Below are 25,389 nucleotides of genomic sequence, written 5' to 3'. Positions count from 1 at the left end.
CTATGTCTCTTTCCTATTTATTAAAAGAAGTGACAAATGACATTTCCATTCTTGTTTCCTCGATGTCTTGGCAGATGTGCAAAATCTCAATGGCACTGAGCACAACCTTTATGTCAGAAAACTGACTTCGTAAGCGAAGCTCCACTACTCGGTGGTTTTGAGCAGCTTGGTTTGAGCACTTACGAAGGTGTTGAGAGCCATGTTTATGGATCTAACACACTTTAAGCCGAAATGTCATAATTCCTCGGTGACTGGGGTACACTGACTACCACTGACGAAAACACGTAGCAGTAGTTGTTAGTTGTGGTCGCTTACCGCCCAGGCTCTGAATGTTTGGAGGAAGATGACAAGCATTGGATGCATCGCTGTTTCAACGTCTTCTCCCTAGTGATGAGGAAACTGTCGCACTTGCACGGTCCATCCGCGAAGCTTGGTGAAAGTCCGGAGGAGCCCTATCTGGGTCACACATACTGGAGGCATGGTGGACTTTTCACTTCGAGCGTGAGATTCTCTGCTTACAGTCGCATGCCCTGTGGCCTTTCGTGGTACATCGGAAGCACCGTTTATAACCCGACAGCACTTCCTTCTTCTGCGTCAGGAACATGTTGGTAGGACACGTTTGTGGAGTGCTTCTTAAATGAACAGAACACACACATCTCGCAATGCTCAAAATCGCAAGTCGATTTCATGTTGTGGGGGTCTTTGACGAGGCGAGTGCACGCCACGCCACTCTCTTGGAGTGAACGGACACAGTAGACACGGTCGGTACCATACCAAACAATATACATACATTTATTTAACTAATTTAGACGACAATATCGTCCGCCGAATGATACATCAACTGTAATTAACACGCTAGGACATTGTTACACAATAAAACGACTAACACACAACGTGAGAGCACACAAAAGGCGGCGTCGCCAACGCTTCACTCATCACGTGGATTTACCGCAGGCGGCCCGTGATGCCGTCCACGGCAGACCCACCGCGAGAGACAACCGCTCACGGCAACCACCACGCGCAGAAGAGCCTCGCTCAACTCTCGCCCGCCACCAAGGCCTGCCATTCGCCAAGGGTCACCGCCGGCGCTACCACTCTACCAACAATGGTACTCAACGCGAACACAACGCCATCTATCGTCCGGCGGTTGTCACCCCCGAAATACAGCTTCAGTGCGAGACACATGTGCCACGCGGCGCAAACAACTTTACAGGGGGTGTCAGCACCCCCACCTTCTCTCAACCTTAAATCAAACCATATCCCGAAAACAAAGAGATCAGCTACACAAGCTTTAACAAAAAAAAAATGACATCACATGTCTATAATGTCCTTGCACCACGACACTGCCGCCGGTCGACACTGCTGCACTGTCCGGCTCGACTTCATCTAAGTATCGGCCCCGCAACAGCAACGTTGCTGTCGGCGCGACGAACCGTCGCTAGCGCCGACGTGGCTTCCAGTTGCGACCAGCACTCACGAGGGCGCCGGACTGCAGGCAGTTGCGCAGGTCCTAGGCATCTCCATCGCCCGACCCCACGACCGCACTCCTGGCCAGCGATGCTGACGATGTGCAGAAGACAGCCGGCCGTGGATGAGATCCCTCCCGCTGAATACATCAACAACAAAAATAACTCGAAAGAAACAATCGAGCAGGTCCTAGGGAAGGGAGCTTCAGGCTTTTCGGCCACGTGGTACGATGGTCAGTACTGCTAGCTAAGATATCGGCGGCGGCCGAGATACCCATCAAAATAAAACAAAATCACTCTTCCTAACTCCTGCTTTGCAAGATAAAAAAAAAGTGAGGGAAGCAGAGCGCAACACCTCAACGCCACGATCCACCTAGTTGTGCCACGTGCGACAGGCGGCTGCGCAGAGCCTTAGGCCTAATGAGTCGCTCGACAACAACCGGCATCCACCCAGCATCCAGCCTAGGCACAGAAGAGGCAGCCGCAAGGTAACATCTACTCTGTGAGGTGGCCCTATCGCTCGCCGCACACAGCAGCTTACCGAGCGATCGGCGTCCACCGCCCCGGGCGGTGTCACGACGTTCCGGCGTCAAGCCGCAATACAAGACAGCAACGACGCCCTGCTCCCTGAGCCCAAAGAGATGGAAGAAGCTATTTACAGAAAATCGGACCACCCACGAGGCTTCCGTACTCACTCGCTTCGGGCCTGGCCTACAAACCATGTGCTCTAGGCCTTGCTCACTCCAGGATGTGGACCGCATGGCTCTCGTCCTAATTCAACAACGTTCTTAAAAAAAACAATCAAACAAAACAACCACTTGCGAGCAAAAAAAATAGAAACTCAACCTGCCGACAAGTTCAAACACGTCACAAAATCAGTCTCCTCGCTTCTCAACAAACCACACCGCCGACGCTAGCAATGAGAAGTTCCCCCTAGGCCTACTCTACCCCGGCTATAACAAAAGCTTGTTCTGAACCGCTAAAACTGTCGTCCGACACTCCAAGAATGTGGAGAACAGATGACGTAGGCTGCTTCCAATGGCGACTACGGGCTGGATGGGTCGCCACATGTTGAGGCCCGCTGTCCCATCTGCTCTCTTTGTAAACGCTTTTTTCCAAACTCTCCAGTTCGATTAAAAGGAAGGTCAGGAGACCGTCAAGCCCCAAAGGATCAGCAGCATGGTTTGTAGCCCCTTGTGTAGCACAGGTACAGTGATATAGGACCACGATGTCTCGGGGCAATGCTCTAAGTATGATATCGCAAAGCATCGATGAAAATAAAACCCGTTGTACACCCAGTGACTCCAGCCCTCAGATGTTGATGAGCGCTTGGTCACAGAGTTGTGGGAGATGTATGAACAGGAGGCAGATGACGCAATCTTGCAAAATATTCCTGTTCTTGGCGCGTCTTGTCTTGGCGCATCTTGCTTCTGTAGCATGTCTACAGCGTCCTTGTAACATGCTTCCGTCGTTCGAAGACCAGCTACCACTGAAGCAGCGTCTCCTTTCAAAAACTACTGCAAATAATGGAATTTCTCCATCGTTGTCAGGGTGGCATTGTTATGGACAAGCTGGGCTAATTGCTCCCAGAACTCCGTCCATTTATACACATCCCCAGAAAAAGGCACAATTGTGAGCTTCGGTAGCTTGGCTATTGCCATGTCAGGTGGGGTAGCGCCCGTATGGGTAGCCGTCTCTGATCCGTTTTCTGCTTGTGCGCTTGGAGTGCGTTTCTGCCTGGTTAGGAGCTCGGACAGGATACGCGTCACGTGGTCCTCGTATTTTAGAATTGAATTGTATTGCACTCGGCTTCGAAATCCTCGTCTCAGATTAGACTTTCCAATTCAACGATCTTGTTCAGCTCATCGTTATTAGTCTTTAGCCTCTCGTATATAGAAACAAGCTGTTCCTGCGTCACGAAGTCATTGCAAAGTACGACACTTGCCTCATTGATGATCCGGCTGTTCAGGGCTCGGCGATGTCTGCTTCGCCTTGATCTTCTCCATGTCTTCCAGGCCACTCGTAGCCGTCGGTTGGTCAATCCAGGGTTTTGGCACCAAAATGTGGGAAAATGGCATGGAGCAACCTTAGAAGTACTCGAATCTGTCAAGGTAGTCATATGAAGCCATTGGGACCCTGCTAATACTCGGAGGACCCCATTTCTTTTTTTGCACTTGTTCTTACTTCATCCTCTCCCTTGGTGGTCCGCCAGCGCTCGCGACAGAATTAACATGGCTGTATTCGAAATTTGGGATACAAATTGAACAGTTTGTACCCTATCATTTGTATTCTATTAGGAAATTCTCTATTTGAAGGTTTGAAACTATTGAAACGCGGCAAATGCTGCGTTTTGATGGTTTGGTCGCAAATGGTTTCAATGGTTTCCCAGGAAATGCTGTGGTCAATGGTGTGGTTTTGTATAAAAATCTCTGCCGTATATGAAAAGCAACAAATGCTGCATTTTGATGACGCAGGAGAGTTTTTAATACAGCATCACACTGTTTACACGCACACACACACTGGGGCAAGCCGGATGAGTTGTCCGCTCTACCGTCACAGCCATCGTGTTCTATGCCATTGTTTCGAAGAGGGTCAGAATTTTAGGGGCGAAGCTCCTTAGGCCGATGTTCGATCCCTCCTCTGTGTGTAGTATGTAGCCAGCCACTTCTAGATTATGACTTCCTCAATAGATGGCGTTGTGTGAATGTGTCCTTGGGAATAATATAACAAGATGGCGTTAGTGGTTTTCACAGCATATCCACGGAGTGAATGAGGATGAATGGGGCAAAGCGTCCATTCGTTCGTGTGTCCAACTGTCTGTTTGTTTGCCAATCTGTTATCCGTCCGTGCTTCTGTATGTTCGTCCTTCCGTCCGTCGGTCTGTCCATCCACCCATGCTTTTGTCCGTCTATCCATCTTTTTGCCTGTTTGTCTGTCTATCCATCCGTGCTTCCGTACGTGCACCCGTCTGTGCGTCCTTGTTTCCGTTTATCCGTGCCTCGGACTGACTATCCGTCCGTCTAGACGCACGGATGGATGGACACACAAACAGACGCTTCGCCCCTCTCATCATCGTTCACTCCGTGGCTATTATTTTTTTTCTGCACTTTGGGGGTATCTGCAGTGCTCATAATGCTGCTTAGTACAGTCGAATCTCGATAATTCGAACTTGAAGGCGCCCAAAAATTAGTTCGAATTAAAAGAAGTTCGAATTAATGAAAGTGAAATAAACCGAGGGCTCTCCATGCAAAGACGCATGTGCATTGAGCTAACACACAAGGGGGAACTTCAGAAGACTTGCATTTATTCACAAATCACAGGACATCCGTTATTACCGTATTTACTCGATTCTACCGCGCCCTCGATTGTAACGCGCACCCGATTTCCACCGCGAAAAAAAAAACAAAAAACGTAAGACATCGATTGCAACGCGCACCCATTTTTCTCGCTGGCCCGCACGATCACACCACTCGAAAAAACGACTCCTTTCAAGAGCGTCTTCCATTTAAATATGAGGTACGGGCGAAACTTGTGCCCATCTGACGTGTAACAGAGCATTGCCGTCACTGTAGTTTTACCGTGGACCGATGTCAGCACACGAACTTGCTTTGCCCCCTTCTTCTCGACGGTTGTGGTGCCAGGCATGTCGAAGTAAAGAGGCATCTGATCGGCATTCCCGATTTGCCCAAGCAGGTAGCCGTTGTTGCGCCGCAAGTTTAGGACGAACCTCTGAAAACTGTGAAGCTTTTCATCGTACTCCTTCGCAAAACTTTTCGCATATGCATGTTCCCCTTCGGAGGAAAAAGCCTTTCCTCTTCATAAAGTTAGTTGTCCAGCACCTGCTCGCTTTAAACTGGCTCCGCATTAGACCTTTTTCTAAGACTAATTGCATAGCCCGTACTTGGAGCAGTTCTGTCGTCACGGGCCGCTGTGCCACTCGCTGCTCAAGCACATACTCGCCGAGCAGCTCTTTAATTTGCGGAAACCGACCTTGCTGTGGTCTACTGAAGCCTTTGCGTGAAGCTTTGCTGTCGACAATCTTCTGCTTTTGTTTCCGCCGGTCCCGCACGCATGTTTCGGGAACTCCGAACGACCGAGATGCGGCCCGATTTCCGTCCGTTTCTGCACACGCGATGACTTTTCTTTTAAAATCGGCATCGTGGTGCACTCGAGTTTTTAGAGTCGGCCCTTCCACGCCGTCGATGCTAATGCACTACTAGATGACGAACTACTCAGCACACGTACGAAGTCCCGCACATGGGAAACACATAGGCAGGAATGGTCGACGCGCCATGCCGACGCACGTAGGGGGCGGCCATTTTGGATTTGCCGATGGCAATAGATTGACCGTAATTTTTTTGTTCGTACTCGATTCTAACGCGCATGCGATTTATGAACTCGCTTAACCGGAAAAAAGGTGCGCGTTAGATTCGAGTAATTACGGTAATTGAAGTAATCAGTGGTGCGCGTCTGCACACGTTTGCCTTGCAGCGAGTCAATCGATTTCGCACGCAGCTTGCAAAGCATTTATTCTTCTTCGGCTTCAGCATTCTCCTGGCAAGAGAAGTTGCGCGCGGAAATGTCCAGCGCCGACACTTTCTAAAGACGACGACAACAACGACTGCGTAGCGGAGCCTCCTGGAGTCTCCCGCTCTCCGCTACGCAGCCGCAGCATGGCCAGCACATGATGAGAAAGGAGAGGCATCTCCATGCAGAGAGAAGCAGATCGGCATTTGAGAGATAACGAACACTCTACGGCAGCTTTTTTTTTTGCTTTATTGGCGCGCGTTATTGAAGGAGAAGGATTACGTGGCAGGGAGGGAAAAGGGGGAAGCCGGCCACCGGCTCTTGAGAGAACCCCCCCCCCCCCCCCTCAAGGTGCAGAGCCATGCTCCCGCAAAGGGCAAGGGCTGTAGAATATAGTGCCTTTTTCCTTTCCTTCAACAACCCAGCCACAGCTTTCTTTTTTTTTTTCTCTCTCTCTCTTCGGGCGCGGCAGGGACAGAAAAAGGAAAACCGTGACGCGGGCAGATCGGCATTTGAGAGAGAGCAAACATTCCACCGCAGCCTTTTTCCTTTTCATTTCTTTCGCGTGCAGTGTTGAGGTGTCGCAAATGCCACCGCGGGATTGGGTGGGGTGCTGAGAGCATTTTCGGAGCGCGCTTTATTCGAATTAACCATCGGAAGTGCTTGGGCGTTCGAATTACCAGGCGTTTTCGCCCATTGGAATATACATAGCTTTGACGGGACCTAATCGTGAGTTCGAATTAATCGGAAGTTCAAATTAAGCATGTTCGAAATAATGAGATTCGACTGTACCTGGCTGAGTGCGCTTTCAGCAGGTATTAAACGTTTTCACGAGAGCCTGTGTGAGCACCATAATCTCTGATAAGTGTACTGCATGCCTTCAGTATTATTTTGGATGTGACTTTGGCTTTAATCACTCGAGCGAAGTTAAAAAAAGTATGAATTCATTTTTTGAGATGATTTCTCAGTTTTGAGGAAATCCTGAAAATCTGCGTTCACTGTCTATATGAAAAAGTGTCAATTTTACTGAATTCGCTATAATATGTAGGTTTAGCTGCAGTTGTACTAATTTTAGTGTGTTGATTTTGTAGTATTTTTGAACTCTGTTTATTGCGTGGCTGGCTCCTGGTAATACATGTGACGCCTGCTCTCATTATGTAGGTGGGCCGTCGTGAACGCCAGCTGCTGCAGCGCCTCGCTTCCCTTTTTTCGGAAGAGGATAACTTTGGTGCCCAGCGAAGTCGGCTGCGGAGTGCTTTGTCCCGTGGCAGTCCCTTTGTGCCGCATCTGGGGCCCTACTTGCGAGACTTGCTTCATATGGAACTTTGTGCTTCCCAGGTGGCTGTTACTTTACACTACATTCAAGCTTGCACGCATACCACTTGAAAAAAAAGAATGAGTCCGATACACTGTATAATTCAATGTAAATTTGAAAGAATTTACGATATTTCAGGTGTGAATTTCGGTAGGAATTTCAGTGTACTAGTTCGATTCATGGCACTGTTTCACAATACTAATGCAAAGAATGTGCCTTTTTTTTCACTAGCTTTAATGTTTCAGTGGTGGGTAGTTAGGAGCGCAGATTACATTGAGGGTCCTATTGTGCTCGAGAAAATACAGTATCGATGTAAACAGCACTTAACATCTTTATACGCAGCTCTGTGTACTTGTTGAGAGCTGGAAGCCTATAGTCCACCTTCACCCTGATGTCAGCCTTGTTCTTCAATGCTGTGCTTAGCATGCTTCTCTGGATGCTGTACGCAGTAGCTAGATCAGGATTCTTTTTTCCACGTTTGGCAGTGTTATTGCTAGCTTTGTAGTGAATAGAAAGTTCTTCCATTTTACAGCAGCCATCAGGTTAACAAAGGGAGTGAAGAATCATGGAGAAAAGAACGGCAACCGCACAAAACATCTTACGATGAAAAGCACGTGGTAGCAAGCAGTACTTTCTGCTTGCTCTATGTGACACCGTCTGAACACCCTAATCACACCACTTGCCCCCCTTTTATAAGAAAAGACTAGCTTCTTATAAGGAAAAGCCAATTTCTTGAGGCATTTGCACTGCCCAATGTTTTATGTATGGAGTGTTTCATCTATTTTTGTCCAGTGTAGCCGTAAATTTTGCTATGCATGGACTTTAAAGCATCATCTCCTTCAAATATAGTTGAGGATAATTCGATATATTTGAAATCGAACTGGGTTGGGCTTGACTATTAGCAACCTTGTCCAACCAATGTGTAGGTCTGATTGTAAATGCATGTGATAGTGATCCTTAAATAACCTGATTCTACTAACTAATAAATTTTCTGGGTGTATTCATGATGAAGATAAAAAAGTTTCAAATCTGTCTCTTTTGAATGCCTTGCTTTGGATGTTCAACAGCTGTGGTAATTAAATGGAACACATTTTCTTACCACAGCTTTTATATTTACATTTTCAAATTAACTTCAACAGCGATAAAAATGTACTAGAAAGTCATTTAAAAACGATCTGATGATTAATTTTATTTTTGCACGATGCCTTATACATGGTAACTTAGGGGGGGCCTAAAGCATTCAAAAACTTTGCGGATAAATCAGACTTTTGCTTAGTACTTTTTCAAGGTGATTTAAAAGCATTCCAGAGCTATTTACTTTTGAAGCTTTTGAAGCTAGCCAAATAGGAAAGTTTCTTTTTTTTTTTTACATTCAGCTTGGCTGAGAGAACCACCATTTATTGAATCATATACACTCAAATTTCGATGTAGTGAATTCAAATAAAAACCTATTGGTTATAACGAAGTAAGCAACCACTAGCTTTGCCATAAATACAGTGTTACTAATAATAACTTATAACGAATTTTCGGATATAACAAGGTATTTTCATGGCATATGTGATTTTGTTATTACAAGTTTTTGAGTGCATACAAGAATAATGAGTGACCCCCAACCAGAATCTGGATGTGTTCAGATAAGTACAGTCAAAAGTAGGGTTGACTATTTTTTTTAATTCAACATTTTTTGTGTGACATAATATCCCTCCACACATCATAACAGAGTTAATTTTTTTAATGCCTTGGTTTCCGTATGGAGACATTTTAATTCAGAAAAACATTTTTCAATTAACTGGGCTGGGTCTAGTTATTCACTGAAATTTACATGGCAAAATGAAGGATATACTATTCTTCTTAATTAAGTGGGATATTGAAATAACTGAGTTTTGAACTAATCAGGTTTTACTTTGCTACGTCTGGAGTTGTGCATCGTCGCCCAACATACCTGTACAAGGTCTTTTTCTAAAGCAGTTTCAAGTTCTAGTGGAGCTCTCTGGTAGAACACTTGAGTGCTGTGAAGAATACCTGGGTACGATAGTAGCTCGTATACCCCGTTTTTTGTAAGGTTACACTTGGATGTCATGCAGCTTCTGTACTGCATTTCATATTTTTCATGGCCTGGTGCCTGGTGAGGAATTTGGGGTTTTCGCCTTAGCTAGGCTTGAATTTGTGAGATCAGTTATCTGTGTTTCACTGCACTATGAAGAGCTATGGCACAGGGCTTCAGAATGTCACCCCATTTCTTCAGTTGTGACTGTAAAAAATAAAAAAAGGCATGCTCAAAATATATAGTTACTCAGTGCTATGGCTATGTGGGAGCCAAGAATTCCCAGGCCCAGACTTTCTTGTGCATGGTGTAGTATATTGCTCATACATATTCCTGATTTCAGGGTGATCGTGGAGCAACAAATGTCTCTCTTCTGGGCTGCTTGGATGCTCTACAGACTTCCTGCCAGCGCTTTGCTCTGAACCCAAATGCGAGCCTCCAGACGCAACTTGTGCAGCCCTTCTATCTTGAGGAATTACAGAAGTTTTTTCAGGAAGATTCTTACCGGTATGCATTTTTGTGTAAACAGCTGCTGTGCAATCATCATCTAGGGCAAGCAGAATGATGTGTGCGAGTTTACAAGTTTTCTGGCTATGCTAGTGTAAATAATTATGTTGCATAAATTTATTTGCATAAGCTTGGCTGATAAAAATCCACAAGTAACATTGCCTTAGCATTCTTGCTTCAAATTTCACTGTTGAATGTTGATTAAAACGTTACTTTTTTAATGAAAACTTGCACTATAGCCCTCAGAGTCTTTTCATAAGTTTTAATCATCCTCAGTATATAGCAGTTTAAGGGCTATACGAGTAGATAGCACTTGTATTAGCATATGCAATATTTATCGGAAAGGATCTGAGCTACCCAAAGGTTCTTGCATACGTTGTGAAATGCAATCATTCTTGCAGGTTCTATTAACCATCTATTCAATATCATTTTATAAATATTACTTGTTAAATGAAGACTAAATCTAAGTATGTCTAAAAGTATATAGTGAATGCTTGCTAATTTGGGAAATCGGATAAATCAGACAAGTTGCTTAGTTGCAGCCAGCATATGCATTGTAAAATGGCATAAAATTCTCATTAATTCAGTCATACTTAGTCATAACCTGGTTCATTCAGACGATACTCGGAGCGCGACTAGTGCAAAGTGCCGCAAATATGCATCATAAAGGAGAGAAAATGGCTTTCGCAGACAACTGAAATGAGACAACGCTATTTATCTTCCACAGTTGATAACCACTGTTTCGTACACATGTGGATCATACACTCAACAGTTTATACCAAGAAAACTGGAAGATAAGTCAGACCGGAATATAGGACTCCCCAAACTTTGAATCTCCAAAAAAGAAAATTTTAAAATCGCAAAGTATCGCGGTGCACCGTTAACCTTGCTAAATACGCAACACAACCAGCTGCACTGTGGTCACATTTCGTTGTATTTGGACACTTATCTTGTGTAGTTAAACGCCAGAAGGCCACAAAGAGCTGTCACTCGGACTCGTCTGAACTTGAGTGCGACATCTGTTTTTCTCTAGTAACGTCTCAGAGTACATCGTCCTTGATTCCATCCACTGCATCACTGATGCAGTATTTCCGGAAAGACGGAAGTACGCCGCCTCAGCACAAAGCCCTTCCGCTTCATAAATCAGCGCACCTACAATAGCAATTCCTTGAATTGCACCCTTGTGAGCCCCGATTCACGCGCTATCTCGAGAGCTTTCACGCTGATGCACTCCGCTGTTACGGGTAGCGACTTTGCATACATCTCCTGAACGAATTTGGTAAGTAGCGTTTCCAGTTTGGAGTGCACTGCAGTCTGTCCACGAAACAATGTTTTTTTGTTGTTGTTGTTGCTGCAGGATGTGATTCACTGCTTTTGGCTCCTCCAGTATCGAACGTTTTTCTCCAATGCACTGAATTCTCGTTGTGCTGCCAGGTTGCTGTGCATTTCGGCATACTCGATAACCTTTTTCGTAAACTGCCGTCGTAGTACTACTCATTTCTGAAGGAAATAGAAAAAAGAAAACAGCAGAGTCACAGCAGATAACCGAGGCAAAATGCTGTTGCTAGAACATTGTAAGCCTTGCCTAGCCTTTCCCAACGGTGCTGCTTCTGATGCTCACGATGACAATAGAGGCTTTCAGCTTCAGTTGCCCATTGTTGCGAGACTTCCACATTTTTTTTCTGTCAATGACCTGTATATAAGACAAGGCTCAACTTCTCATTGCGTTTTTTTTCTAAGAAAATTCGATCTATATTGCGGTTTTTATGGTATTTAACTTGATGCAATGTGCATGCATTGTCACAAAACTGAAACATGGTGGAAGCTGGTGAAGGTGAAGAGCTTTCAATTGTGATCAGCATGCCAGCATAAAATTCAGTTGCTACATCGTGAAGAATGAACTATCAGTTGCTGGCTATTTTACCCGCAAAAAGACCGTTGTCAGCGTGGTAGTGGTAGCACCGTACGGTATTTGAGAGGAGTGCAGAGCACATTTCCAGCTAATGAAACACTAGAGTCTGGTGCCATTGTCGCATTAAAGTGACACGGATGAGGTTCTGATTTCACGAATTAAGTATCTGAGACCTCTTACAACATGTCTGCAGAAGTTTTTTTCACAAGGAGTGATTAAACAGTGGCGCTATAAGCGAGTAAACTTTGACCAAGGAAATGCCTTCCTCCCCAGCACGCGCGCGTGCAAGGGCGGAGCACGGGAGAGATGAACACGTGGGGAGGCGACGTCACCTTCAGGGTCGAGCCTCCGCCTGGCGGGCAACTTTGCGCCGGGCCGCCTGCGTAGCTCAGTCAGCTTAGCTTGTTTACTTCACGGTTGTGCCTCGTTTCAGCTGCGATCTGATGCCTGGCAAAACATCAGTTCTGCCAGTTCGTAGGGTTTTCTTGCCATTGCGCCGTTCTCTTCTCCTGATTAGAGGTTTTCGCCATGCAATATTCACTAGTTGTCTTTGTGCAAGGTAGAAGTGGACTCGAGATGCCGAGTTATGGCTGCTACAGCACTTATGGTCGCGATGAGGTCGCTTTTCACAGGTTTCCTCGGGATCAGAAGATGGCTGCAAAATGGGTCGCTGCAGTTAAAAGAAAATACTTGAAACCTACGAGATGAAGCGAGCTGTGGTGGTCGCGAATCTGCCGAATTTCGAGGCACCAGTAGTACTTCTCCTTTTTTCTCATTTGCACACAGTGCGGGCATGAGCACTTATGGTGTAAACACGTGTACGAAGACATCAGTATGCATAATCGAAATCAGTTATTCTACACGACAATCGCATGCTTCTAGCGCAGCTAATATACCATTTTCATTTTAACACGTTATCAATGTACATAGTACTGGGCAGAATTTAAAAAAAGCGACAGTATTGTAAAAAAACAAAACTGCAATATATGAGCCAGACTATTCTTGTGCAATTTTCAGCTTAGTTCAGAGCACATATCACCACTGAGGCAAGAGCGGCACTCGTCTGGCTCTTTCTTTTTTTCTCGCGGTAGCATTTTGACTCGTGTGCGCCTTGCCCGCTACAAAGTACGATACTGACTACAACGATGCACTCAAAGTAGTGAAATTCATGAACAGCTGATTTTCCTGCACGCTGCCCGCGCCTAGCGCAAACCGGGCCATTTCGCGACTAAAAGCTAGTGCTGATGTTGCTGTTTCTTATCGAATTTGATGTCCACTGATAATCGTATTATTTGTAAGAGTTTACTACAGTTAAATTACCGTATTTTTGCGCGTATCACCCGCCCCTGCATATAATCTGCACCCCCACTTTCAGCTCACCGAGAAAGAAAAAAAAAAATCTCGCGCATCGCCCGCACATTTGATATGCAGGAAAGGCTGTAGAAAAGCTACTGCTCAAGCAACATAGCACATATGTAGACAGAAAAAGCTTTATTTAGCAAGCAGAATATGCTGTCTGCAAGGCCAGTCACAACTCAGTCACTGTCGCTGCTCTCGCTAGAGCTATCACTTGAGCCGCAGTCCTCACTATTATGCACAAGGTCATCTCCATTCATGTTGTTTGTGATGCAGCATTTCTTGAAACTTTTTGGCACCATCTCACCAGGAATGGCTTTCCATGCCTCGAGAATGCACTTGCAAAATAGGGCAATATCAGGCCTTCAGACTCGTCCTGTCGGCGTCAAGTCATAGCAGCCTTCGACCATCCACACGGCGTAATAGTGCTTGACATGCGCTTTGAAGGGCTTGTTAAGCGACACATCTAGAGGCTGCAACATTGACGTCATTCCACCGGGTATAACAACTAATTCGGTGCCGTTGCGTTAAAAGCGGTCCTTCACTTCCTCAGTTGTGCGGCCGCGGAACGAGTCAAGAACGAGCACGAACCTCTTTGCGAGCATCGCACCGGGCCTCTTCTCCCATACCGTCTTGATCCAGTCTACGAACAAGTCACTGTTCATCCACGCGTTCTCGTGTGCGCGCACCACCACACCGGCAGGCAAATGAACCTTTGGTAGAATTTTTCTTTTCAAGATGACGTACGGTCGCAGTTGCGTGCTGTCGGCGAGGGCACAAAGCAAGACTGTGATGCGCAGTTTCGTGTTCCCGCCGGTCAGCACGCTCACCAAACTGCTGCCCGTCTTCTCAGTCGTTGAGTCCAACGGCATTTCAAAATAAACACGAGTTTCATCCGCATTGCCGATTTGCGAGAAAATGTAATTGTGCTGCTTTCGCAGGCCAGTTACATATCTCTGGTACTTGAGCAGTTTCTCCTCATAAGAAACCGGCAAGCGTTGACATATTCTAGTCCGCCATCTGATTGAGAGCCCTTGCCGCTTCATAAAGCGGTGCAGCCATCCGCGGCTCGCACGGAACTCTTGAGGTAGGCCTAGCTCCTTCGAAAGTCACCGCGCTTCCACTTGGGCCATCTCGGTCGATACAACGTGACCCCTGCTTCTCACATCTTCGATGAACTTTACTAGCTCCGCCTCCAGCTCAGGGTAGGCACCGGTTTTGGGGCCACGAAATGACCTACGGTCGCGGTGCGCGGCGCTTCCACTTAGGCCATCTCGGTCGATAGAACGTGACCCCTGCTTCTCACATCTTCGATGAACTTTACTAGCTCCGCCTCCAGCTCAGGGTAGGCACCGGTCTTGGGGCCACGAAATGACCTACGGTCGCGGTGCGCGGCTTGTAGGCTCTCTTTCTTCTTTCTCCACAATCGCACGCAGGACTCGTCCACATCGTGCCGTCTTCCCGCTTTGCGATTTCCAAATTTCTCGGTGACGGCGAGGATCTTAAGCTTTTGCTGTGCCGTGAAGGCCTGCCGCCGTACGCTACTCATGGTGACAGAACAGATCGACTTAGGCTTGGCGAACGGGTCGAGATGTGGAGAACTAGCAGTATCAGCGAGGTAAAGAGCGCTCACACTCGGCGATAACTTGACAGCACTACCCCTTCTAGTATACTGTAACAGCACCCTGGAAACAACAGAAACGAAATGCATGCCTGCTACCGCGTTAAAAAGTAGTACATTAATTAACTGATAATATCTCTATAGGCACTATAATATCTCATTTGCCTTGCTGAAATAAATATTGCTTTATTTATTATGGAACTTACTTTATTTATTATGGAACTTTCTTAGACAGCACCACCTTTTCGGCAAGCCCTTTCCAAGAGTAAACATGGCGTCCGTGACGTAGGGACATGTGGAGGGTCACTGAGCGGCCGCGAACGTCCAAAAAATATACTTGTGGTGTGACAGTGAGATTTTACACTGAAAAATCGAATTGTCTCTCCCCAAATGTTTTTCTAAACGCTTCAACGATGCAAGCAAGCGAAACCAAAATCAGCCGCAAGCTGCCGTGCTACTTGCGGAGCAACACGAATTTGCGGAAACCGTCTCCGTAGCCTTCGCTACACTGTTAAGGGGCTTCACAGCACAACACGCATTGCTGTGAAGCAGTACTATAGGAAAAACCCCGCGTAATAAGCGCATCTCCACTTTGCCACTGAAATTTTTGGGCTTTTGGTGCGGGTTATACGCGCGAAAATACGGTAAGCACTGGCATGCATCTCATACATACCAGTCTGTTTCTGACACTGGTGAAGGTGGCTGGTTGGGACGACCGGCCTGAACATGGCGACCAGCTCGAACATTTACTGATGTACAGCGAACTCGCTCCGACTTTCCCAGTTTGCCATACTTTGTGGGGGTGCTGACACCCCCTCCCCCCCTGTAAAGTTGTCTGCGCCGCGTGGCGCACGTGTCTCGCCCCAGGGCGTTATTTCGGTGGTGACCACCACCGGGCGATAGATGGCGTTGTGTTCGCTTTGAGTACCACTGTTGGTAGAGTGGTAGCGCCGGTGGTGGCCCCTGGCGGAAGGCGGGCCTTGGTGGTGGGCGAGCGTTGAGCGAGTCTCTTCTGCGCGTGGCGGCTGCCGCGAACGGTTGTCTGTAGCGCGGGTCCCCGGTGCTCGGCACCGCGGGCTTCGCGCCGGGGTCCCACGTGGAAAGTCAGGCGTTGGCGACGCCGTCTTGGGTATGTGCTAGTGTGTTGAGTGTGTTAGTGTGTGTTCATCATGTTATTGTGTGTTTAGTGTGTCACTGGGTTATGTTGTTTGTATGGTAGCGAGTTAGTTGAAATTGGTGTATCATTCGGCGGACGATATCGTCGTCTAAATTAGTTAATAAATGTATGTATGTTGTGTGCTTTGTACCGACCGTGTCCACTGTGTCCGTTCACTCCAAGAGCGTGGCGTGTCGAGGCGCTCGTTCGCCTCGCCGAGACCCCCACACTGGCTGCCCAACGTGGAGCTCTTGAAGAATCGGACGACAGTTTTTGCGGTTCAGTACAGGGATTTTGTTAGAGCCGGAGTAGAGTAGGCCTAGGGGGGACTTCTTTGCTAGCGTCGGTGGTGTGCTTTGTTGAGAAGCGAGGAGATTGGTTTTGTAACGTGTTTCAATTTGTCGGCAAGTTGACTCTATTTATTTTTTTTTTGCTCGCAAGTGTTGTTATTTTTTTTTGTTAGTTTTCAAAAACGTTGTTGAATTAGGACGAGAGCCATGCGGTCCGCATCCTGGGGTGAGCAAGGCCTAGAGCACGTGGTTTGTAGGCCAGGCCCGAAGCGAGTGAGTACGGAAGCCTCGTGGGTGGTCCGATTTTCTGTAAATAGCTTCTTCTATCTCTTTGGGCTCAGGAAGCCGGGCGTCGTTGCTGACTTGTATTGCGGCTCGACGCCGGGGCGTCGTGACACCGCCCGGGGCGGTGGACGCCATTCGCACGGTAAGCTGCTGTGTGCGGCGAGCGATAGGGCCACCTCACAGAGTGGACGTCTCCTCGCGGCTGCCTCTTCTGCGCCTAGGCTGGGTGCTGGGTGGATGCCGGTTGTTGCCGAGCGACTCATTAGGCCTAAGACTCTGCGCAGCCGCCTGTCGCACGTGGCACAACTAGGTGGATCGTAGCGTTGAGGTGTTGCGCTCTGCTTCCCTCACTTTTTTTTTCTTGTGAGCACGAGTTAGGAAAAGTGATTTTTGTTTTTATTTTGATGGGCGTCTCGGCCGCCACCGATGTATTAGCTAGCAGTACTAACCACCGTACCACGTGGCCGAAAAGCCTGAAGCTCCCTCCCCGGGGCCGCGCTCCTTTGTTTCTTTCGAGTTTTGTTTTTTGTTGATGTATTCAGCGGGAGGGATGTCATCCACGGCCGGTTGTCCTGCACATCGTCAGCGTCGCTGGCCAGGAATGCGGTCGTGAGTTCGGGCGATGAAGATGCCTGGGACCTGCGCAACTGCCTGCAGTCCGGCGCCCTCGTGAGTGCTGGTCGCAACTGGAAGACGTGTCGGCGCTAGCGACGGATCGTCGCGCCGACGGCAACGTTGCGGTTGCGGGGCCGGTGTTGAGGTGAAGTCTAGCCGGACAGTGCAGCAGTGTCGACCTGCGGCGGTGTCGTGGTGCAAGGACATTATGGTCGTGCGATATCATTTTTTTGTTAAAGCTTGTGGAGCTAATTTCTGATTTCGGGATATGGTTTGATTTAAGGTTGGGGGAATGTGGGGGTGCTGACACCCCCCCCCCCCTGTAAAGTTGTCTGCGCCGCGTGGCGCACGTGTCTCGCCCCAGGGCGTTATTTCGGTGGTGACCACCACCGGGCGATAGATGGCGTTGTGTTCGCTTTGAGTACCACTGTTGGTAGAGTGGTAGCGCCGGTGGTGGCCCCTGGCGGAAGGCGGGCCTTGGTGGTGGGCGAGCGTTGAGCGAGTCTCTTCTGCGCGTGGCGGCTGCCGCGAACGGTTGTCTGTAGCGCGGGTCCCCGGTGCTCGGCACCGCGGGCTTTGCGCCGGGGTCCCACGTGGAAAGTCAGGCGTTGGCGACGCCGTCTTGGGTATGTGCTAGTGTGTTGAGTGTGTTAGTGTGTGTTCATCATGTTATTGTGTGTTTAGTGTGTCACTGGGTTATGTTGTTTGTATGGTAGCGAGTTAGTTGAAATTGGTGTATCATTCGGCGGACAATATCGTCGTCTAAATTAGTTAATAAATGTATGTATGTTGTGTGCTTTGTACCGACCGTGTCCACTGTGTCCGTTCACTCCAAGAGCGTGGCGTGTCGAGGCGCGCGTTCGCCTCGCCGAGACCCCACAACTTACAGCAACTACCCGATTTCAATAGATAAACACGGCATTGAGTACCGGTGAGCGCAGTCAGCTGTCCTCACCTTACTGCAGTGACGTCATAAAGCTTCGACCAATCACAGTGGCGGCGAAACTCGCGATGGCAGCCACAGCGCCTGTTCCTTGTTTTTGGCAAAATAATGTTACTGTATTTGCGTTGGTTTATGCATGTTTTGGACTTGATTTTCGAGTTCGCCACACGAAATTATGTATCATGACACCATAATCTGTTTTTTTTTTCTTTTTAAGTGTTTAAGTGTCCCTCTAAGAGTGATGTGCAGAATGACAAAAATTGTGGCTTTTACACTGTTTGTCTGCAAAATGAGTAGAGCATTTACAAATTTATTAAGAAAATTTGTGTCCTGATATCACAAAGATTTGTTGCTATCGAGACGCTTTCACTAGGTCGGCATTCGGGTAATTTGAACATTTTTTTCAGGTCCAGTGAACTTTAAGTTGACAAGGTTTTATTGTATACAGTCGAAACCCACAATAACGAAACCACGCGAGTACAAAAACTCCGCAGCAGTGAAATATTTCCGGATACCTGGCAAACGCTCATAGAAGCCCATGTATTACGTATCTCGTGGCAACGAAATGTTTTTGGACAGCGATCCCACATTAACGAATTTTCTACCATGGCGCGGCCCTTATTTTACCCTCCCGCCAAAGGTTAACTGTCGAAAATATGCTCGTATGCGTGTTATGCGCACTCAAAATTTGGATACGCCTGCTTTTGCCGCGCTAGCGTGGGTACAGCCATTTTTGTTTACTTAAGAGAGGACGCGGCTTAGGGATTGCGAAAAATGGCAAAAAATCGATTTTTTGAAAATAAAGTTTTCATTTTCTGGAACCCTTTTTCTATCTGATTCCAAAATATCTACACTGAAAACCGCGCAGAAGTGCTTCAATAATTCATTTCGCCCACCTAGGTAGCGAAACTTTTTCTGGAAATCGCGAGAAAACAGCAATTTTCAAAAAATTATGGCTTCGCGATGGCGGGGCCGGGAGCCGGCTTCTTGGGCTCATCGGAAAGAGCATTTCTCCGTGTTTAACTTTCCCGCCTCAGCTGGCTCCTCTCTTTAAAAACAAGTGCACAAAAAGCAAGTGTTCGAAGGTCGTTTTGAGGCCCTTGATTGGCTGTGGCCGCCATGTTGCCTCAGCTCGCCTCGCCATTGGCCCGATGCTCGCTCCGGGAGAATGTCGTCCGCTGCTTGTGCGTCGTGAGGACATGGCTCTCGAAAACTGCTACTTTGTGACATGTTCACGGCTCGATGATCACCTAAGATATAATTACGCTTTAGTTAGGAGCAGTAGGCGGATGCGCGACCATGTTACTACGAGCGCAGCGCGTCATCGGAGTCGTCTTTAGCCCTCACTCCACCGACAGCGAGACTACGAGCAGAAACGACGTGCTAGCGCACTCGTGGCTTCGTCGCAAGCAACGAAGCTGTAAGCGGCGGCACGGTCGGATTACTACGAGTAGCCGCACCTGATGCACGATCAGATTACTACGAGCGGGTGCGCAGTCTACAAGCGCGGCACGTCTTCGGAGTCCGCTTCAGCCCCAACTCCACTGACAGTGAGACTGCGGTCAGGAACGACGTGCTAGCACGTCCAAAACAGCCCGCGGGTTGTTTTGGATGCGCTGGACAACCTTCGCTCCTTCTTTGGCGCACATGACGACAATGTAGCAATGGACCACATTTTCTAGTGCGAAAGGAGAGCTTTGAAGTTGTTGCATGGCAAGGGTCGGCAAAGTAAGTTGACCGACTTCTGGCAATAAATTTTCATTCTGCTGGCCGTATCACTGTTTTTATGTCTCATATTCGCGGCAACGAAATTCTTGCAAAACCGAAATTTTCTGGTTTCCCCGGCGATTTTGTTATTGAGGGTTTCGACTGTAGTACATCCGCTCTCCGCTAGCCGGTTGCAGCACTGCAGAGGTTATGAGGCTGCTTAGCCAACAGGAAGAGCAAAAATCCCTCACTGTGTATTCATTCACGCTGCCTCCTCTGCTTGGTGACCTCATAGCGTCTGCGCATATGTATTGAGCAAGTAAAGCTAACTCGCGGCAGCAAACAATGCTTGCAGTGTTGGGCAGCAGCAGCAGTGCTTGGAAACAACGAACAAAACGTGGCAGCACCAATTGAAGCTGGTTTCTTTTGCTTTGAATTAATAAGGTTATCATCATGCACTCTATCATCATGCACAGTGAGTTCTTAACCAATACTTGTGTTTGTGTTAATGGGGCCCTGCAACTCTTTTCTGTGTTATGGTGGAAGAGTCTCACTATTACCACTTGATGCTTCACGAATAACATGTTGAAAAAATTCTTAAAATTCATCAAGTACAAGCAAACTTAAAGTATTTATCGCATGCCTCAAGTGATTTCTCTTTTTGATGCCAGTGAGCGTGCTGAAAGCTACACAACGAGGGGGATCACTGGTAGGCAAGAAGATGCCTCTCTTTGTCAGAAAGTGTCATGACCTTGAGCACTTTCTTCTCTTCTTGTTCTTCGAACATGCACATTTCTTTCAGCGTGATCACGAATGCATGTGCAGGCATGTGGCTCCGTCTTACGATGGCTATGGTAACTGTGCAGCTCACAATGCCCAAATCAGCCAATGGCCGAGTGCTTTGTGTTTATGGTACAGTTATTTGGGTTTATGCGAGGGAACGATTTCCAGCTGACCTCAGGAATTGATTTCAAATTGTAGGCAGCATATAGTGTTTTGCTCGCCTGTTCTCGGGTGGCTCGACTACCAGTCGGCAACGTATTCTGACCATGCTGGAAAAGTGTTCCAGGGCCCAGTTTATATTCGTGTCCTTACACATTGGCAGGAGTGAATTTGTTACTATCTTGCTCTGTTTTCAGGATTAATTCTCGTATTCTCTCATATCGTAAGGCATTTCCAAACAGAAATATGTCTTGTTACACAATTATATGGCTTGCTTACATCTTGTAACTTCCACCTTGGCAACAAGCTTACGGGATAAAGTATAATTAGAACAAAGAGACCCTTTGTAGGACAGTGGTACAAATGTGTACCACTTCTTTGCTGTGCTTCAAATGCCAATAATAAAAAAATGGTCAAAGCTGTCACTGCTATTACTGGTCATACCATCTGCTGAGGTATAGGAAAAGTCTACTTTGCCTGTGCTCCTTCTCCTACTCGTGTGCTTGTCATAAATGTATAGTTCCTACTTGTGCAGCAAATTACCAAGTGACACTATTCATTGAACGGTATTTGAAAAGCAAACAGCCCCATTAACTTTATGAATATGTACTTTATGAATAATGTTCCTGTTCAAACATTTTTTCCAGTTGATAGTACATACCTGAAAACAGCAGTACATATAGTAATCTGTACTGCTTTTTATGCCATGCCATAAAGGCAGTGGTACACATATGTACCACTTTTTTCTCAAACTATTGGCCCGACTTTCTTTAATATGGTGTCAAAACACTTTCTTAAGTCATCCTAACTGTTGTTCTGCATATATTAAGAAAATAAATTTCGAGATAGTGCCCACACAAAATGTTTGAGATGTTTGAGATAGCGCCCACACAGGGTGTTAATGCATATAAGCAGGAGTCTTAACACGACAGTGTTCAAGAGCTCCTGCTCGCAGAAACCCTTGTTTCGGTGTAGTTTCAGAGCGCCTAATCAGTGTTGTCCTCACTTAGCGAAAATTTGAAATAGATGTAAATAAATAAACAATAAAAAAATCAGTAAGTGCGGGAATTGAACCCAAGAATACTGCGCTGCAAGCAAGTGTTCTACTACAGAGCTAGGCCTGGGCTTGAAATCGCTCAGGAAAAAAACACTGTATGAATGTTGTGCAGTGCGAGGAGTGTCATTAACACATCTAATATTGTGTGGCAGAAGCATAGAGTCCCAGGCATTAAAACATGTGAATTCTGTGAGGAGTGGTTAGTTTAAAGGGCCATCAATTTGTAAAGCAGACAGGCATATTTGTCATTAGACTCATTATGAACTATAGCATCAACGTGTGCAGCTGCATAAGAAGCACATATTGTCTTATGGACCCGTAGGGGGTACTTTGCCAACTTGCAAAAGGAATAATTTCGTAGTGGGAACTCTGCAACTGTACTTGCAGTAGGCATAGTTTGAAAGATCTGTCTTTTCCTTGTGGCACCATTTACGTGTCCACCAAGAAGCAAAGCTGGGCTAGTGATAGAAAAATCATTGCAAACAGATGCCAATTAAGCTATCATGTTATATTCTTGAGGGTCAGGCTCAAGTGTCCTTCAAATTTTTGAGACAGTCTTTTGGATGAAGCATTTTGGTTATTTTCGAAAACATGGCTTACTACATAGCTCGCTGGGCGTGTCAAGGAAATACCATATTTACTTGCTTAATCCTCGCACTTTTTTTGGCGGGAAACCGTTGGAAAGTTCGGGTGTGTGAGAATTACGCAGGGAAAACTTTTGTGAAAACGTTCAGAGCGAAAAAGAAAACAAAGTGGCCGCAAATCGGGATTCTCACACCAGCAATTAACTCCAAGCTTTGAGAAGTACTAATTAAGACTTACCTCAACAATAAAAGCACAGGTTCACCACAAGGCAAGATTTATTTGAGACACAAAAGGCACAAGGAAATAGTCGAGAAATAGAATACCATACGCAAAGCTTGTGGGCATTGCGAGCATAGCGTTAGCGTTGCCCACTCAACAGGAGCCTGCAAAAGGTTAGCGTACGACGTCAGTATTGGGCTGATAGCCATTTAGCACAGAATCATTCACAGTTGCCTTCTGACGAAATAAAGATTTTCATACATCTCAGCCTTAGGGACTCGTAAGGTCCAGCGCTTCTTGGTGGCTTTCAGTTCCTGTCACCAGTAGCGAACATAAAACTCGTCGACTCCGAAGAGCCTTCCGGCGGCCCTGTTGCCGTTGTTTAGTGCATGATCAATCACTTTCAACTTGAAAGCAGCCGTGTCGCTTCCGTATCGCACTATAACGTAACAACATTATGGACACAATGTACAAAACATGCTGCAACGCGCACTTGCCACTTTGGCTTGGATTGGATTGAATCTCCGCGCAATAATTATACGCTTGATGCCTAAGAGATTGCGCCAGATGACGTGCGCTATCATCACCAGTGGCTAGAGCGAGCAGACCACATTATGTTTTGTGGCACTTTTCAGGGGTGCGATAATTAGTCGCAGAAAAAAAAAGAAATCTTAGTTTTGCTGGGCGATGGGGGGGGGGGGGGGGTGCGAGAGTTATACGAGTGCGAAGATTACGCAAGTAAATGTAAATACGGTACTCAACTTTTTCATAATGGTGGTGCTGTTGCTTGAATGTCTTGCTTATAATAGAAGACTTTTGGTTAATTCAAGCTAATTTTAAATTTTTTGGTTCACCTGCTTTGTTTTCAGTTTATTTTACAGCCACTAGCCACTTAATTGAAACTGTTCCACTGCATAAATTCGGTTAATTCATACTTTTTGCTCGTCCATGCACAAAATATTTGTTGCCTTTGTCAGTTCTGGCTTGAAGTGATACTGAACAATAATTGGAAAACTGATAAAGCTTTGTAATTTTACTCAAAAGATGCAACCATTTTCATAAACAGAGTTAATTTCCCATATTTTTTAACAGTTGACTGCATTTTTGATGGATTGTCAGCGCGCAGCGAGCTCACGCGGACTAGAGCCATGACCTCAGATTCGCTGAGGCGCACGCAGAGTGCACGAGTTCCCGTCCTCCTGTTTCTTTTCTCCACCTCTCTTTTCATTCCACTTTCTTCCTTCCACAAAAGCACTTGTGCTTTGCTTCAGCCGAATGCATTGTTTGGAATCGTGAACAATTGGTGCTGTTCGTACTGGTTCTGGAAACCAGAGGGAGAAATCAGCGAGCCAAGGGTTGCAAGCGGCGGTTGGCATTATTGGCTTGCCTGTTTCAGGTGGGTTTGACGTCGCCAAACGTCACTTCCTGTAGTTCACGGCCTGGCCGCTAGATGCGGCCGTTTGTAAAAAATGCATTAAATTCATTATTTTCCTGTAGTTTCTACCTGGAATGAAGGTTGTCTCTATCGATAACAGTACCCAATCTTTCAATTTGGTTGAAAATCATGGTGGCAAAGATTTTGATCTGTGTCCTTATTAAAAGGACCCTTGACACCAACTTTGGAAACTCGAGGTTTTTGTGTTGTTTGATTGTCCTGCATGCGGTGGCACCTCTGGCCGATTATTAGTGGCGAGTGTTGCCTAGAAAATATTTTAATTTGGTTTCAAAGTAAGAGTGCATGCTCATCCGAGTATTCAGGTGCAATCAACATTTACTGTGGTTTGACGTAGACAGGATATTCCGTTGTGACGTTGCAGAGGTCCAAAACATGTGTGGGGTGCGCAAGATACCCCGGCTGGCACCTAGCGCGGACTATTGTTCGTCACCCCTCTCGCTCTGCTGTCGGACTGCTCTCAAGGTGACTTAGGCTGCTTACCCCAGAAATGCTTTTCTTTTTCTGAGGGGAACACACTCAAAGCACCTACGTCGTTTCATTTTTTACCACCAATGGTTCCCCCTATTTGAAGACAGCATGTTTCAGTGTCATCGAAGCTTGAGCGCACGTAGTCTCAGGCGCTGCTCCGCAGTGGGGCGCCAGTTTCTTATAGTATTTAGGCGGGCATTTCGAACTGACGCAAAATTGTTGTGTATCAACGCCGCTAGCATTAATTATATGATGTGTTGGAGCATTTATGATATTGTTACGTGATTTCGGCTGACTGATACAGGGCATATTGGGACATACCCAAGAAAGGTGCCTCAGACTGAGAGTGAAGAAGTGGACGTTGTCGGTGAGCTGCATTGAGGCTGTTGACTGACTACTGTTATTTTCCACGTAACATTTTTGGTGGAGGTGCTGGGTACTCTTCTGACAACGGAGCTACGCAGTGGACGCCTCCTTAAGTCTGCTACCATGGCTCCGGGTGAGGATACGGCTTTCCCACCTATCTCAGCAAGGACAGCAACCCCGTACGTCGCCCTAACACAACCCCGTGATCCCGGTACTTTTACTAGAGAGGAAAACGCGAATGTGGACAAGTGGCTTAGTATGTACAAGCGCGTCAGCAAGCAATATGGCTCGGACCCAACCCTTATGCTTGCGAATGTCATTTTCTATCTTGACAAGACCCCTCGCATCTGGTTTGAGACCCATGAGCACGAAATCACAAGCTGGGAAATGTTTAAACAACAGCTTCGCGGCCTCTTTGGCAACCCGTTTGGTCAACAGCTTGATGCCCGAAAGCAATTGGCCGTACATACACAGACGTCCACTGAGCCCTACTTGACTTATATTCAAGACGTCTTAGCGTTGTGTCAAAGGGCCGATCCCAACATGACTGAG

General features: G+C 46.7%; 1 protein-coding gene across 3 annotated transcripts in view; it reads left to right on the top strand.

The window, feature by feature from the left end:
• LOC119187532 (ras-specific guanine nucleotide-releasing factor RalGPS1) overlaps positions 1–25,389 on the top strand; it is a 99,357-nt gene that overhangs the window by 15,610 nt on the left and 58,358 nt on the right. For all 3 annotated transcript variants that reach the window (XM_037435670.2, XM_037435671.2, XM_037435669.2), the window contains exons 6-7: positions 7,155–7,331; positions 9,696–9,859. In XM_037435670.2, coding sequence (XP_037291567.1) covers positions 7,155–7,331; positions 9,696–9,859 — 341 coding nt within the window. The remainder of the gene's footprint in view (positions 1–7,154; positions 7,332–9,695; positions 9,860–25,389) is intronic.

Source organism: Rhipicephalus microplus, chromosome X (assembly GCF_043290135.1).
Source record: "Rhipicephalus microplus isolate Deutch F79 chromosome X, USDA_Rmic, whole genome shotgun sequence".
NCBI classification, from domain to species: Eukaryota; Metazoa; Arthropoda; class Arachnida; order Ixodida; family Ixodidae; genus Rhipicephalus; species Rhipicephalus microplus.
This window is presented reverse-complemented; position numbering and strand designations above follow the sequence as displayed.